General features: G+C 49.7%; 1 protein-coding gene across 1 annotated transcript in view; it reads left to right on the forward strand.

The window, feature by feature from the left end:
• SFXN5 (sideroflexin 5) overlaps nt 1-16,698 on the forward strand; it is a 103,230-nt gene that overhangs the window by 79,448 nt on the left and 7,084 nt on the right. Inside the window, exon 13 of the mRNA XM_064711942.1 lies at nt 3,552-3,669. Within this exon, the coding sequence (XP_064568012.1) occupies nt 3,552-3,669 (118 nt within the window). The remainder of the gene's footprint in view (nt 1-3,551; nt 3,670-16,698) is intronic.

A 16,698-nucleotide genomic window follows, 5' to 3' on the forward strand; every position in this document is an offset into this window, starting at 1 on the left:
ATGAGGGCTCTCATGGATCACAGCAGCTTCAGCAGGACAAAAACCAGCTCCAGGAGCTGCCCCTGCCCATGCCAGGGGTGATCAGTGTTCCAGGAGCTGCCCCTGTGCACCCAGGGGTGATCACAGCCCCAGGAGCTGCCCCTGTGCATGCCAGGGATGGTCACAGACCCAGGAGCTGCCCCTGTGCACCCAGGGATGGTCACAGCTCCAGGAGCTGCCCCTGTGCATGCCAGGGATGGTCACAGACCCAGGAGCTGCCCCTGGGCACCCAGGGATGGTCACAGGCCCAGGAGCTGCCCCTGTGCACCCAGGGGTGAGCAGAGCTTATCCAGGGCAGTCCTGTAATGGGGCAGGTGTGACAGGGTGTGGAGCAGGTCACCTGCTGTCCTGCTTGGACAGGTGACTTTCCCTCCTTGGACAGGTGACCTGCTGTCCTGCTGGGATAGGTCACCTTTCCTGCTGGCACAGGTGATTTTTCTTCCTTGGACAGGTCACCTTCCTTGCTGGGACATGTCACCTTTCCTACTGGAACAGGTGACTTTTCTTCCTTGGGCAGGTGCTGTCCTGCTAGGACAGGTGACCTGCTCTCCTGCTTGGACAGGTGCCCTGCTCTCCTCCTTGGACAGGTGACCCACTCTCCTGCTGGGACAGGTGACCTGCTCTCCTCCTTGGACAGGTGACCCACTCTCCTGCTGGGACAGGTGACCTGCTCTCCTCCTTGGACAGGTGACCCACTCTCCTGCTGGGACAAAGCCTTGCAGGCTCCTCAGAGAGGCTCTGAGCTGCAGCCATGCTCTGTGCAGCACAGAGCAGCTCAAGATTGGAGAACAGAAGTTTGATTTTCACAGCACAAATTGATAGGATCAACTCTGTCTCGAGAGCTTATTAGTGAGGAGCTGAGCTGCTGGAGGAGTTAAACCCTGGTGCTTGCTCTCCCCTGGCTCCTGCACATGAAGGCAGCTCTCAGCAGGGTGGGGAGGCTCAGGCAGGAGCAGGGCATGAATTCCTTCTCATCACATCCCCCAGGAGTGCTCAGAGCCAGCACTGGAGGTGAGCAAGGGGCTGAGGTGACCTGGGTCCAACCTGGCTGCAGCCCCGTGCCAAGGCAGGGGAATGGAGCACTTTGGGTTGGGAATGGTTTAATCCCAAGGATGTCACCACAGGGATGGATGTTTCGGGCTTGGTGTCATCTCTTGTACCTTCCCTGGCTAAGGAGAGCTCCTGTGACCACCCCAAGGGGAAGGAGATCATGGAATATCCTGAGCTTAACCCACAGGGATCATCCATCCACCCCTGGCCCTGCCCTGCCCCCCAAAATCCCACCCTGGGCATCCCTGGAGTGCTGTCCAAAGGCTCCTGGAGCTCTGGCAGCCTTAGAGCTCATTCCCTGGGGAGCCTGGATTTTTACCCCTGGATATTTTTACCCTCCCTCTGGGGGTGGGTAAAATCCTCCTTTCCCTAAAATCCAACCCAAACCTGCCCTGGCCCAGCTCCAGCTGCTCCCTGTGTCCAAAATAACCCAGCAGCAAATCCACTCCCTCTCCACATTGCTCATACACACTGAACATTCCAACAGAATTCCCTGTCCTGGTGTTGGTTTATATTCCCATTTATTTCAGTTGAATGATAGGGATCATTTTTGTAAATGGCTCTGGAATAAATCCTTCACAAATTATATTTTCCCCTTTAAAACTCGTAAACTGCCTGAGGCAGTTATAATTTATATTATTTATTTAATTATTATTTAGAACATGTATTAAATATTATTATTTATAATACTTAATATAATTTTCGTTATTATTTATAATATTTATATATTATTTATAAATAATATTTCTTATTTATAAATAATATTTATTAATATTTATAATATTTTAGTTAATATTTATCCTGGAATATATTTAATATACCAGCTCCTACCATCCAAATGTTGTCCCAATTATCTGGTGTTAATTCCATCAAAGGGTCACTTTTGGGTCATTACCAGAACCTGACCTTGCAGGCACCTTCAGCAGTTTGCTGTTAACAAATCTTGAACTCATAAACGTCCCCCAGGAACAGGAAATGTTCAAACATCCTTGCCACCCTCTGCAGGTGCTGGATTTTTACAAATTAAGGGATTGTCAATGCTGTGCCTTTATCACCCCATTAATGAAGCTCTTTGTGCCTTTCCCAGTGCCTTTCCCAAAGCTCCCAGAGCTCCCAGTGCCTCTCAAGGACCTGATTTCCTTCTGTTCACAGGGCATCAGCCCCAGCCTGCTGCAGGTGTCACCTGTGCTGGGGTCACCTGTTCTGGGGTCACCTGTGCTGGGCTCACCTGCTCTGCCTCACCCATTTTGGGGTGGGTGGAGCTGGGGTTGGTGGTGACCTGCTGAGGAAGAGCTGTCCCTTCCCTGGGAGGGCTGGGAGGACCCTGGCATGGGGAAGGTGTCCCTGCCATGGCATAAGGAGGAGTTGGATCACGTTTAAAGCTCTTTCCAAGCCAACCCATTCCATGGCTCTCTGAGGGGGCTGACACCAGTGAGGAGAGGGGCACAGCAGGTCCAGGTGAGCAGCAGAGCCCATCCAGGGATGTCCTGCACTCCCCTTTGGGAAGGATGGAAGTTTGACAAGGAGATATTCACAGATGTGTGTGCTTGGCAGAAAGCTCTCTGGATGTAGAACCTGAGAGCAGAACAGAGGTGAAGCAAATTTTGATATAGAAGAACAATAGATGTATAAATTGACAATTGCTGAGCCAGGACATTTACTGGACAATTAAGTCAAGCTGGAAGGAGGTTTTATGACTAGAACAAAGGATTTGTTGACCACAAACAAAAAGATGCTTTTTCCAATCAGAAATAGGTCTTTAAAAAGCAGAAAGATAGCACAGGCAAACAAACATTGATTTGGCAAGTAGGAAAAAGATCTAAGAATTTTCCACTGCAAGAAAACTGAAAAACAATTCTAAGCTTAAACTGTACCATACTAACCCATGTGATTGGATAGTATTGACCATAATATGGTGATTGTACCATACTAACTCATATGATTGGAAAGTATTGACCATAACATGATAATGATAGAAATTATGATAGGCTGTAGGTAATAATAAAGGTATTGATTGGTTGTTATGTGTGAAGACGCTCAGCAAAGGAAAATATAAAATGCAGTGTAACCAAAACTAAAAGGTGTTCAGACTTGCCTAGAGCTGGAGCTGGCAGCTTTAGGCATGGCTCTGTCACCCATGACCCAAGGCTGCTGTAACTTCTATACAATAAACCCATTTTGAAGAGCAGCCTGCAGTCCCACATCTCTTCCTCAGGCTCTGGCTGTCCCTGCAGTGCTCTAACTGAGGTTTCCCTTGCAGAACCTGGCTCTGGCTGTCCCCTGTCCCTGGAATATTCTAACTCAGCCTTTCCCTTGCAGGACGTGACTCTGGCTGTCCCTGGGATGCTCTAACTGAGCTCTGGCTGTCCCTGCAGTGCTCTAACTGAGCCTTTCCGTTGCAGAATCTAGCTCTGCCCTGTCCCCTGTCCCTGGAATATTCTAACTGAGCCTTTCCCTTGCAGGACGTGGCTGCTGCGGTGCCGGCCCCGGATGCTGCTCCCGGTGCAGAGCCTCGTGTGCCTGGCTGCCTTTGGGCTGGCCCTGCCCCTGGCCATCAGCCTCTTCCCGCAGATGTCTGAGGTCAGTGGGGTCTGGGGCTCTCAGGGGGTGACAAACCATGGCCTCTTTGCCTTCCTGGGGATGCCCCACTCCTGTGGGCCCTCCATTCCTGGAGAATTTGGTTTGTGTCCCTGCCCTGGGCACTGGGGAGGGCACACCTCAAATGCTGTGCCCAGCTCTGGCCCCTCAGCTTGGGAAGGATTTTGGGATGTTTGAGCCCATCCAGAGGGGGCTGGAGAGGGGCTGGGAGCACAAACCCTGTGAGGAACCCCTGAGGGAGCTGGGGGTGCTCAGCCTGGAGAAAAGGAGACTCAGGGGTGCCCCCATCACTCTGCACAGCCCCTGAAAGGTGCCTGTGCTCAGCTGGGGCTGGGCTGTGCAGGAACCAACACAACCAGAGCACACAGCCTCGAGCTGTGCCAAGGGAAATACAGATTGGATAGCAGGAAAAGGTTTTTACAGAAATGGTGATAAAGTTCTGGAATGTTCTGCCCAGGGAGGTGGTGGAGTCCTCATCCCTGGGTGTGTTTAACAAAGCCTGGATGTGGCACTGGGTGCCAGGGTTGAGTTGGGGGGTTGGGGCTGGGTTGGACTTGATGGTCTTGAAGGTCTCTTCCAACCTGGTGATTCTGTGAGTTCTGTGTAGAATTCTGTGTAAAATTCTGTGAATATTCCTCTCCTGAACAGCACAGCTTCACCAGGCAGGGGAAGGCCCCTCTCCCTCACACTGGGCTTTCCTTGGAGTTAAAATATTGAACCCAAGCTCTGTCCATGAGGCCAAGAGCCTGGACCACCCCTTTGAGGGGGTTGTTCTTCCCCAGAGCTTCTCTAAGGGCTTTTTGCTTTTTCATCTCCTGGGAAGGCCCAGCCTGGGGGTGAACAAATGAAAACCAGCCAAGGAAACAGGGAGTGACCAATGCAATCCCTCAGACCAATTTAGCTGAACAAATTGCTCGTGTGGGTTTATTTTAAGTCTTTAATTTGGTGATTGGAGCTTTTCCTGGTTGTAAATCTGTGCATTTCCAGAGAAGGTATCTATTCCTAAGGGAGAAACACAAGGGCTCTCTCACAAGGTTCTTTTCCTGTCACTGGATCAGGAGTTTGTATCAGTGTCTGCACGTGAATTCATTTTTTTTTCAGTCTGGATGGGTTTATCCATGACTTCCAGCCAGGGAATCTTGCTGTACACTTGTGTGCTGACTGACAAACACGTTGGGAATTCTCTGTTGTCCTTCTTGCTGTCTCCAGGCTGAGAGAAAACTGTCCCTTCTCTCTAAGAACCTGAATTTATCTCAGTCTTGGAGCCTCTTGCTAAAAGACGTGTTTGCTGAAGCTTTAATGATTCATATGGCTCTTCCTTAAACTTTTTCTAATTAGTCAACATCGTTTTTGGAGCCCTTCCATCAGGAGCAGACACAGCATTGCAGTCAGAAGCTGCACAAGCCCCAGTTGCAGGAGCAATGTGATTTCCCTGCCTCTCGTGGGCTCTGTGCACCCCCAGAGCCTGGCAGTGCTTTTGGCAGGAGCTCAACCTCAGCTCCAGGCCCTCAGCTCTGTGCTGATCCCCAGTTCTGCTCCCAGGCTGGGCTTGGCAAGGCTGAGCAGCACTGCCAGGTCTCACACCTGCTCAAGGTGCAGCTGGAGCAGGTCCAGGCTGCCCGTGGGAAGGAGGCTGGGGCACACAGCATCCCTTCTGCTCCTTTCCCAGGGAATCTGAGTGGTTTTAAGGCTGGAAAAGCCCTCTGAGATCAGTGAGTCCAACTGTTCTCCCAGCACTGCCAGGGCCACCACTGACCCTGTCCCCAGGTGCCACGTGGCTGTGAAATCCCTGCAGGGATGGGGACTTGCCCTGGGGGTGCCTGACCACCCTTTCCAGGAAGAATTCCTTCCTCATATCCAGTTTAAGCCTTCCCTGGTGCAATTTTCCTGGAAATTTCCAATTTCCTCCCTATTTCCAGGAAAAACCTTTCAGGATAATCCTCGAGCAAGGCCACAGCAGGTACCACCAACCTCATTTATCCAAAAGGAGACATTGCCACCATTCCTCCAAAATCCTGGAATTCTAAAGTGGTTTGGGCTGGGAAGGACCTTAAGGACTCTCTTGCTTCCTGACCAGGGACACCTCCCACTGGAATTGTGCCTTTCTGGGTGACAGAATCACAGAATTGCAGAATAATGAGGTTGGAAGAGACCTCTAAGATCATCAAGTCCAACCTATGCCCTAACACCTCAATTATGGCACCAAGTGCCGTGTCCAGTCTTTTTTAAACCCATCCAGAGATGGTGATTGCACCACCTCCCTGGGAAGAGCATCCCAGTGCTTTGTTATTCTTTCAGTGAAAATTTTTTTCCTTAAAATAACACACACTTCACATAACTTCTCCTGTGCAGTACCTGCTATTCCAGCAGGGAAAATCTCATTGATTTTAGGAGCTGAATGAATTCTAACCCAGAGGGAAAATCCAGGAGTGGTTTGGCTCTGAGGACACTGGGATTGCAGGCAGCAGTGACAACCTTGTGAGGAGTGACCTCGTGCAGGCAGCTGAGATGTTCTGAGCAGAGCAAACATGAATCAGCCCTGCTGAGGGATCAGACGGGATGATGTGTGCTGCCCACACTCCCTGCCAGGGAAATGGAGCCCTCCAGAGCCTGCCTGGGCTCTGCCAGCTGCCACCCAGCTCTGCTCCAGGAGATGGGAGCCCTGCACAGCTGGGTCCCACATCTGCTGACACCACAGGCTCAGGGACTCCAGGGGCAGCCATGGCTGATCAGTCACAGAATCCTGGGATGGTCTGGATCAGGAGAGACCCTAAATCCCATCCAGTGCCACCCCTGCCATGGCAGGGACACCTCCCACTGTTCCAGGCTGCTCCAGCCCCAATGTCCAACCTGGCCTTGGGCACTGCCAGGGATCCAGGGGCAGCCACAGCAAATCTGGGAATTCCAGCCCAGCCAGGAATTCCTTGCCAAGATCCCAGCCCAATCTCCCCTTTCCCAGTGGGAGCCATTCCCTGGCTCCTGTCCCTGCAGGCCTTGTCCCCAGTCCCTCTCCAGCTCTCCTGGAGCCCCTTCAGGGTCTCTGAGGATGCCCTGGAATTTTCCCTTCTCCAGGGGAACATTCCCAGCTCTCCCAGCCTATTTTCCCATTATGTTTGCATTTTCTATAAACGTGTGAGTGTTACAAAGGACATTCCCCCTGTTCTCCAGAATCTCTTTGGAGGTTTCTGTGGGGATGCTCAAGGGAGCAAAGTGAGTGGTTTACCTGCACCAACCCCTCTGGATCCATTTCTGGATGGGAAATCCAAGAAACTTTGCAGGGAGTATTTCTCAAAAGCTGTGAATTTTTGGGCACTAATCACCAGACCCTGAACTTCAGTGGTTGGGCTCGATCAGCTTGGAGTCTTTTCCAGCCTGAATGATTCCATGATTCTGTCCTGTCAATGAGGAATTCAGAGGTGTGTAAGCACTGATCTCTGTGGGAATGTCTTTGCTTTCCCCATGGTCATGGGCACAGCAGGACAGGACCAGGCTGTTGTACCAGATCAGCAACAAGGTGTAAGAGATTTGCTCTGTTCCAAAAACAGGGCTGTGGTGTGAGCAGCAGGAGCTGTGAGTGAGCCAAGTTCTGCCCTTGTTCACACACTCAGAACCTTTTGGAGGTCGGGGAGTAAACACAGAGGCTGATGTGCCATGGAGGGCTTGTTTTGGGCCAGGAGTTTGTGGCCACCTTTGATCCTAACAGGGCTCAAGCTCACAATTGGTTTTCCAGCAGAACTGAAGCCTTGCAATAGGTTTAATGAAATTTCTGGGTAAATGTACCCACCTTGTCCCATCAGCTGTAGCTGCTCCAGAGTTACTCCTGTGTTACAACAATTCCAGGGAAATCAGGCTCAGCTGTGGCTGAAAACAGGGAAAGGGAGCTCTGGAGATAAGCAACCTCCACGTGCTGGCAAGGTTAATGCACCCTGAGCCTTTTTAGGGTGCATACCCAGCCTAGCCAAGCCCTGGGTTTGGTAGGGATGAAATTCCAGTTGGATTTCTGCAGCGGTGCTCCAGAATCACAGCTTGTTTCTGGATATTATGGCTCTAAAGAGAACATTATAAAAATAAACCCCTCGTACCAGCCACGAAACCATGGATCCATGGGAATACTCACGCTGGAGCTGCTGAGAAACGTTCCTGTCATCCCAGGATAGTGTTAACTGTGGTACCTAAAGCCATCAATATGCATTGAGTAATTCACTGCTGTTAAGTTTAGGAGAAACATGTAGTTAATGCATTTAGCCCACAACCTCCAACTGCCTCCCATGCCCCCCGGGGAATCTCTTCCCTCTCCCAATCCCGCAGCATCCCCACTGACAACTCCTACTCAGCTATGCACTGCCAATGGAAACAGCTGTGACAGCTCCAAACCGAAAATGGGGCTTGTGCAAATGAAATTCAGTGTAGCAGCAGCAGAAAGAACCACGGGGTTGCTTCCCTGCCCCGTGGGCCCTGCTCCTCCAGAGCGTTCCTCAGCAGGTCCACCAGGAGCTCCTGTCACCCCCTGCCCGCAGGGATCCTGGGGACAGAGGTGGACAGGGCCAGGTGAGAAAGGGAGAAATGGAGCTGGAGAATGGCACAGAAGCCTTCAACCACCTGAGCCCCTCACCTGGGGGAAGTTTAAAGGGTATTTTTGGGATGATGCTCAATGTGAACCGAGATGTCTTCCAGAACAAGGCTGATTTCAGCCTTTCCTTAAAAATAATCTTCCTTTTGGATCTCCAGGACAAGGGGAATAAACAGCCTAAAATCCAAGGCTGAGCTATTGTTTTCCAATCTGTTTTAGCCTTCATCTTGTTGGCAGGCTGCTTTAGAAAAGCAAAAGGTTAATGAGCCAATGTGCAGTGGGATTATTGCAGTAAAGATGACAGTGAACCAGTAATTACTAATTAGATGCAGTTTAACAGGAGGAACAAGTGAAATCTCCTCTTCACCAACTGTCAATAATTAGCAGATTTGGTGAGGTTGAAATGTGTCCACAGTTAAAAGGCTGATTTTTTAATGAAATGGCACTTGACAAAAGAGCTGTATGGAGGTCACAGCCATAGCCCTCGAGACGCTTCCCCATTCCATACTTAGGAGGGAAATCAGATGCAATCCAGCAGGGGGTCCCCATGGAACCATCCCTCCCTTGGGATTGCTTTGCGTGGGGGGGAGGGGAGCAGGAGGGATTCTCTGCAGTAATTTTGTCCAACTTGGATGAGAAGCCAGGGAAGGGATTTGCCAGCTGCCATGGGGGAAAAATGTTTGAGAAGTGAGAAGTTCTGCTTTGCTTCTGGGGCTGGGGAACGGTTTCCTGGGAGTCTGTGAGCCCTTGGGATGGAGGCTGGGCTTGGAAGGAGCTCCTCTCAGCAAAGAAGTGCCACGAGGTCCTGGAGGGCTGGCAGGAGGCTGGGAGCTCAGTGGGAAGCATCTCCCAAAGACTGCAGAGGATTCAAGCTGTGCATCAGAGATGGTTTCCTCCTGCTCCGGGAGCACCATGAGGTTCATCTAAGGTTCCTCTCCTGAGTGCTGACCCAGCTTATCTTCTGGTTTATCTTCTGCCTTATCTTCTGGTTTATGTTCTGTCTTGTCCTCTGATTTATCTTCTGGTTTATCGCCTGGTATATATTCTCCCTTATTTTCTGGTTTATCTTCTGGTTTATCTCCTGCCTTATCTTCTGGTTTATCTTCTCCCTTATCTTCTGCCTAATCTACTGGTTTATCTCCTTGCCTTATCTTCTGGTTTATCTTCTGCCTAATCTACTGGTTTATCTCCTTGCCTTATCTTCTGGTTTATCTTCTCCCTTATCTTCTGGTTTATCTCCTTTCCTTTCCCTTGTTGACAAAGCCAAGAGTATCTCTGTTCTCCATGTCAGCCTCAAATGAAGAGGTGATCCCAGGGGGCTTCTTGAATGCCCATGAAATTATTGATTTGAGAAGAACCTCCAGGATTTACAGGACAGTGGGTGGCTGAACACTGGCATGGGTCAAGTAGGACTTGAGGGAAAATCTGAGGTATTTGGGAATGAGTTGAGCTCCTTCCCAGCCTTCAGATGAAGGGTGGTGGTGCTTAATGAAGTTTCTGGAGTTCCTCAGTGAGGATGGACTTGTTCCTGTCAGAGGCTGGAAAATGAGTGACCCTCCCAGAGCATGGTGCTGTCCCTGGCAGGGTGAGGTGGCAGGAGAGGAGGTGACATTTGGGGACAGCAGGCCCCAGGGGTTGCACAGAACTCCAGTGGAAGCTCCCAGCCCATCTTTGATAGGAAATAATGGCCCAAGGAAGTCCTAAACTCCATCTGGACTTCCAGGATCTGAGCACAGCCTGGAGCACTGGCCATGGCTGGTGGATTGTCCCCATCCTCCCTGGGGCAGTTTGGGATTTCCAGATGATCCTGGAGGATCCTGCTGCCAGGGAAGCTGCCAAAAGGTGAAAGCTCCCTTTGGATGGGAAGAGTTTGCCCTGGTGGATGGACGCAGACTGTGCCATTCTGGTGTTCTGGTTCCTGTGGATTCCCTGCCTGGCCCACTGCAGGTGCTGAGATATGGGTTAGGAATTAAGTTAGAAATCTATTTCAGATTTAAGTAAAGTGTGCTGCTTTGAATTGTTTCATTAATTTGCTGTATTTGTGAAAAGCTTGTGCTCACAAAAGCCTGTAGCTCACAAAACTGCCTCAAACAAGGTGAAAGAAATGTGAACTTCCAAGCTAGAAGAAGATAAGAAAGGTTCCTTAAACCTTGAAACAAGAACTAAACTAAAACCAAAGGTGCAGGAGATGGACAGACAACCAGAGAGCTCTCTGCACGAAGACTAATAAGAAATAAATATGCATAAACCTATTGCAAAACTTAATGCATATGCAACAAATGAGACAGAGAAAAAGTTTAGACTCTCAAAGGGTGCACATGCCTTTAGAAATTGTTCAGCTTGTGCCCAGTGCTGTAATAAACACTCCACTTTTCAACTGTAATTAGTTGAAGAGCTGTCTGTCCATCCATCAGTGTTCAGCAGTTGTGCTGTGATGGTTTTTCCTGGGGTCTCTCAAGGCTGATGGGATTTATCTCAGCTGAGTTTTGACACCAGAGCACCAGAATCCCCCACTGAGGGGAGTCAGGTGTCCCTGCTCCAGGACAGGCCTCAGGTGAGCATTGGAGGGCAAAGATCTCCTCAGGTGAGGGGCACATCTGTCACCCCCAGTTCTGATGGAGCCACACCTGGCTCCTGGCTGCAGGGATCTGCCCCAGCTCCTGCTCCCACCTGGAGTCTTGGGCATCATCTCCACCCTCAGAAGGAGACCTGGAGCTGGGTTTGCCTTAGAGCTTGCAAGGTCAGGCCACCCTCCATGAGATAAACCCCAGGTCAGTGTGACAGCAGAACTTTTTGGGGAGCTCAGGTGCATTCAGGGCAAGGACAGAGGCAGGTTGAGGTGCTCCAGACCTCCCTGAGGCAGTCCAGAGCATTCCTGGGTGAAGGGATTCCCTAAGAGCATGGGAAGGGATGCCAGGCTTAGTCCTGTCCTGCCCTTGTACTTTACAGTACTATTTGTACTATTGTACTTTACAGTATCAAATACAGCAAAAGTCAAGGTAAAGTGCAAGGAGCAAGGAGTTTCCCTTTTTCTTTCTAAGTAAAGCAGCTCCTCATCTGCCTTCACAGAAGAAACACCACAGTATGTTTTCTATTCCTCCATAGGCAGAGTCTTCAGAACACTATTAAAAGTTGGGGGTGTTTTATTACTCTTTGCTCAATATGCAGGAAAATTTTTTGACAAGAGCAAGGAGAACACAGAATTCAGAATAAGCAAAGAACTTCAGTGATTGAGAATGAAGAACTGGCTTTTCATTGTGTCAGAGAGGGAATGAAGTCAGGCCCAAGCAGTGACAGCCATGGCTAGCAGACATACCAAAACCAAAGTGGCTGCAGGGGTGCTTTGTCCTGAGCTGCTGATCCTGCAGCCTCCAGGCCACAAATCCACATTCCCAAATTTCCCTTCCTTTTCTTTCCCCAAATCCACATTTCCCTTCCTGCTCCAGGGAGGGCTTTGGGTCAGAGCCTGGTGCTTCTGCAGAGACCCCACAGCCCAAACATTCCATTGCTGAGACATTCCAGTGAGGAGAACCCTCAGGTTCTCCTTTCTGCATGGCAACTCCTCATTCCCTCCATGAGATGATGCTCCCTCAGGTTCTCCTTCTGGGATGGAGCAGATGCTGTGTCCTGGTAATTCCCTTCTGCCTGCCCCACCTGGTGGGATTCCAGCTGCAGATCCATGGTGTTGATGCCACAGAGGCAGCACTTGCCTTGTCCCAGGGCCATCCTCATTTCCCAAACTCATTTGGCAGCTCTTCCCTGCAGTGCCCTTTGGATTTGTGGATTTTTCAGTCCCAACTGAAACTCCTCTGGACCAGGAGGGAAGGAGCCAGTTTGGCCAAGCAAAGAACATTTCTGGACCATGACATCTTCCATTTTCATGGGGCTTTCCACCCCCACTTCTTTCTCAAAATCTCAAAATCAAAGAATTTCCCTACTCTGGCGCTGGGAGACCTCAGTCACTTCTGGGAGCCAATGCTTCCCTAAAATCCGGGAATCATGGAATGGTTTGGGTTGGACCCACCTTAAAACTCATCTTGTTCCACCCCCTGCCATGGGCAGGAACACCTCCCACTGTCCCAGGCTGCTCCAAGCCCTGTCCAGCCTGGATTAGGGCACTGCCAGGGTTCCAGGGGCATTTCCAAGGGGAAGGAGAAGGAGAAGGAGAAAAGGAGAAGGAGAAAAGGAGAAGGGGAAGGAGGAGGAGAAGGAGAAGGCCTTCAGGGGCACCACCACCACTGCTTAGGAGCCCCTGGGCCACTTCAGGGTGGTTCAATTTCCACCTGCTCCGCCTGTTTGGGTGATTATTGGGCTCGGTGACAGTTCGGGGCCAGGGAAGGTCAGCAGTGAGCAGAGCCCTGATGGCTGTGGGGGCTGTGCTTTTGTTCTCCCTCCCCTGCCTGTGCCGGAGCCTTTGATTTGTGACCCAGCTGCTTTTTGATGGCTGTTCCTGGCAGTTCTCCTTTGTTTCACTACTCAAAGGTGCTGAACACCTTCCAGAGCCCTACAACGGCCAGGTGGAGCAGCAGAGCTGGGCAGCAGGGCCTGACCCGAGCTGTGCTTTGTGGCCAGGGGGTGCCTGTGGGAGCAGGGACCCTCTGCAGCGCCCAGGGCTGTCAGACAGGATCTGGTTTCATGTTTATACCCCTGGCCCTGGGAGACAGGTTCAAGTATGTAAACTATCCCCCTGCAAGCACAGGCTGTGCAGGTGTGTGGGTGCTGGTGGGCATAAAAAAACATTCCTGACACCAGCTCTTTTGAGGAGGCTTCACCTCCTGATGGCTATAAGCCATTAGGAGTCAAAAGAAAGAGCTGACATCCGACAAGTCCGGATAAACAGCTAAACATTAACCCTTAAAGTGGCCCGAAAAACAGACTTAAAAGGCTCTTTGTGGAAAGAAGCCATTTTTTTCGCTGGCCTGTTAATTGCTGTCTTTCTTCAGGACACCTTTCAGCAGCACCTACTGTAAACAGAGGGGCTCCTCCCCAGGATTCCTGCCCTGCCATGGCCATTCCTGAGCTCTGCCCTGGCTCCTGGGCTTTGCTGCTTTATTCTGGGCCTGAAAACCAAATCCCTGCCCCTCCTCTGCCAGCCCAGCCTGACTCCCCTGGCCCCGGATCCTTCGTCATTCCAGCTCAGGGTATTCCATGATTCCGAGCAATCATGAGCTGGAATCAGGAATGATCCATGAAGAATGAAAAATGAAAATGAAGGGTCTGACTCCTGTCCCGACACAGGAATCATTTAATCAGAAATACCTTTAATATCATCATTCCTGGTCAGAGGCCTCTTTATCTGTGCACCCCCAGATCTTCCCTGCCCATCTCCTGCCTTGCCCCTCTCATCACATAGGGTTAGATTTGTCCTTTTTTTGGTGTATTTGGATCTGTTTTGGCTCATCTGGAGCAGCTCTGAGCTCCCCAAGAGGTGCAGGATGCAAAGGAAGGGGATTAGCTGTCCAGACTTGCCCGCTTAGGGCTGAGGATGCCTTATTAATCACATCTCACATATGTAATTATCTGTAATTGCTTTTTGAATTTCCTGTTCCTAGTGAGGCTGGTGGTCTGTGAGAGAAGGAAATGTGCTGGAGGTTGGGATCCTGAGGAATTTACTCAGCTTCCCTAAAGCACCAAGGGAAATCCTAAATCCTGCTCTTCCATCGTGCTCTTCCTCCTGAACAGCAGGAGAATTCTGGGGTCAATGTCTTCAGCAAAGAGCAACAAATTCCTTCTTCCTTAGCAGAGCTGCTTGAGGAATTCCTGCTGGAATGGACCTAAGAGCTCATTTTCATCCAAATGGACATTTTTTAGTAATGTCCACATTCAAAAGTAGGAATTTTTTTTCCTTCCAAGAAAGGAGAAACTCTGAGTGTCTGTGTAGGTGCTTTCCATTCCATCAAGGATCAGGAATCATAACCAAACTGTGCAATTTTGGGAGCTCTCAAGGCCCTATTTGGAGTGGTCTGGTGACTTTTCCACCAATCCACTGGTTTGGATGTTCCAAAAAAACCCCAAAAAACTGCATCCTGGAATGTGATGGCTCTTCCAGGAAGCCAGGAAGAAGTTCCTTCAGCCCTGTCCTGAGGAAAGCCACAAGCCCTGAGGTCACCACACTGTTGCTCCTGTGTGGTTTAGGTGCCAGCCTAAAACCTTTCTGGAGCTGCTGTGGAAATGAATTTATTGTGGAAATCTCAGGTTTACCCCATCCCATCCCCTCCCACTCTGAGCAAACCTGCAGAGCAGAGGGGAGAAGGTTCAGCTCCCACAGAGGCCTTGGGTGTCTCCTCTCTCTGGAAGACACTCAGGGAAGTTTTTCTGACCTTGCTCTTTGAAATCTTAGGATCTCAAAGCCTTTATCTGGGGGCTTTGGTGGTTTTGTTTGAGCAGCTGAGGTTTCGGGACCTCCCACTCTGAGCAAACCTGAAGAGCAGAGGGGAGAAGGTTCAGCTCCCACAGAGGCCTTGGGTGTCTCCCCTCTCTGGAAATCAGACACAGTAAATAGTTTTATCTTGCTATTTGAAATCTTAGGGTCTCAAAGCTTTTATTTGGGGGGCTTTGGTGGTTTTGTTTGAGCAGCTGAGGTTTCTGGTGCTGTGGGCACCCCTTTGCTTTCCCAGAAGCCCCAAACTCCCAACTCTGCAGTGACCTGGAGCTGGTGCCATGCTGGGGGTTGACTTTCCAGTTTTTATAAAACTGGAAGTGCTGAGGCTCTGAGAGCTCAGTGTTAACCAAACCCCCTCCAAAACCCCAAAGAAAGGCTTAGAAACCATCAGATTTCAAACAGCAAGACCAAGAAGAAGCTCTTTGTGTGTGCCAGGTGTCCCTGATGTCCCCTGAGGCCCAGCAGGGTCCCTGAGGTGGGCAGTGGGAGCAGCAGAGCTCCAGGGGGATGGACTGGGGATGACCACGGGGCTGGAGCTCAGGAGCTGCTGCTCCAGGACAGGCTGGGACACGCAGGGAGCAGGGTCACCTCCCCCAGGTGTGGGCTGGGACCCCACCTGCGCTCTGTTATCGTGGCTGTTGTCATCACTCATTCCAGAGACACCCTGGGCCAGGGCAGCTCCCTGCTCCAGCCACAAATCCACATTCCCAAATTTCCCTTCCCCAAATCCACATTTCCCTTCTTCCCACCTGATTTAATGTCCAGGTCTCCACAAATCCACATTCCCAAATTTCCCTTCCTTTTCCTTTCCCCAAATCCACATTTCCCTTCTTCCCACCTGATTAAATGTCGAGGTCTTTGCTGAGTATTTTTCCTCAGAGAAGCTGTGCTGTGGTAATTCCCCAAAAGTTTAAAAAGCTTTTAAAACTCCCACCCTTGATTGTAGAATCATGAAATTAGGTTGGAAAAGACTTTCAAGGTCGTCAAATCCAACCATTAATCCATCACCACCAAACCACAGAGCCACAGGATCATTTAGGCAGGAAAAACCTTTAAAATCATCAAATCCAGCGATGAAACCAGCACTGCCCAACCCAGTGAAGGGGGGGAAGTTGCAGTCCCACAGCTGCCCCAAAAATCCTGAAATCTGCTTTGCTTCAGGGCAATTGGTTATTCCCATTTCAGCTGAGGGCAGGAACATCTCTGGCAAACAAAAAGTCTCCTGAAATGGAAAAACCTTCAAAACCCACAACAGCCAAATATTCCACTACAAAAGAAATCTCCTGAACTTAATAACTCTCAAAAGCCAAAACAACCAAATATTCCAGACAGCCAAATATTCCAACTTTCCTCCATTTTTATTGTTTAAAGATAACTTTCATTTCAAGTTCTGGTGCTTTTTAATTCCCCCAACCCAGGGTGAGGCAGCAGCCCTGATCCAGCTCTGGTGGAAAAGTGCTGACCATGGCTCCTGTCACAGGCAGAGCATTTCCATCTTTCCTCCCTTCTTCGGAGCAATGAAAAGGAGTAAATTTGGGATATTTGGCTCCTGAGATTTATTCATTCCAGATTTTTCTTTGCCATGAAGGCTTTGGCCACCAGCACCCACCTTCAGCTGCTGTAGGACAGGGTGGAAATGAGAGGAATTAAGGTCCCTTCCAAGCCAAACCATTCCATGATTCCATGGATCTAATCTTGACCTGTCAGGAGACTTTCCATGGTTTTGTGAAAAACATTTTGACTGAATACATTTTTTTAATTATGAAAACTGAATATTTTTTTCAAAGACAGGGGTCAAAAAGACTTGAGAGAAACTTAAAATGAAGAGAACTGTATTGGTCACCTCTTAAATTCAATTTTTATTATTAATTTGAAGGAAAATGTCACAAAATTCAGGTTTCTCTCAAAACTGTTTTTCCCCAACTCAGTGATTTGGGCAGAAAATCGAATACCAATAATTCATTAATCATTCATTTGTACTTCAGTCATGAGAACATCTCTCAACCAGTGTGTCCAGTTTTGGGGCATACCAGGATTTCAACTGGGTAGAGAAACCGGG

This window comes from Zonotrichia leucophrys, chromosome 4, assembly GCF_028769735.1.
Source record: "Zonotrichia leucophrys gambelii isolate GWCS_2022_RI chromosome 4, RI_Zleu_2.0, whole genome shotgun sequence".
Lineage (NCBI taxonomy): Eukaryota > Metazoa > Chordata > Aves > Passeriformes > Passerellidae > Zonotrichia > Zonotrichia leucophrys.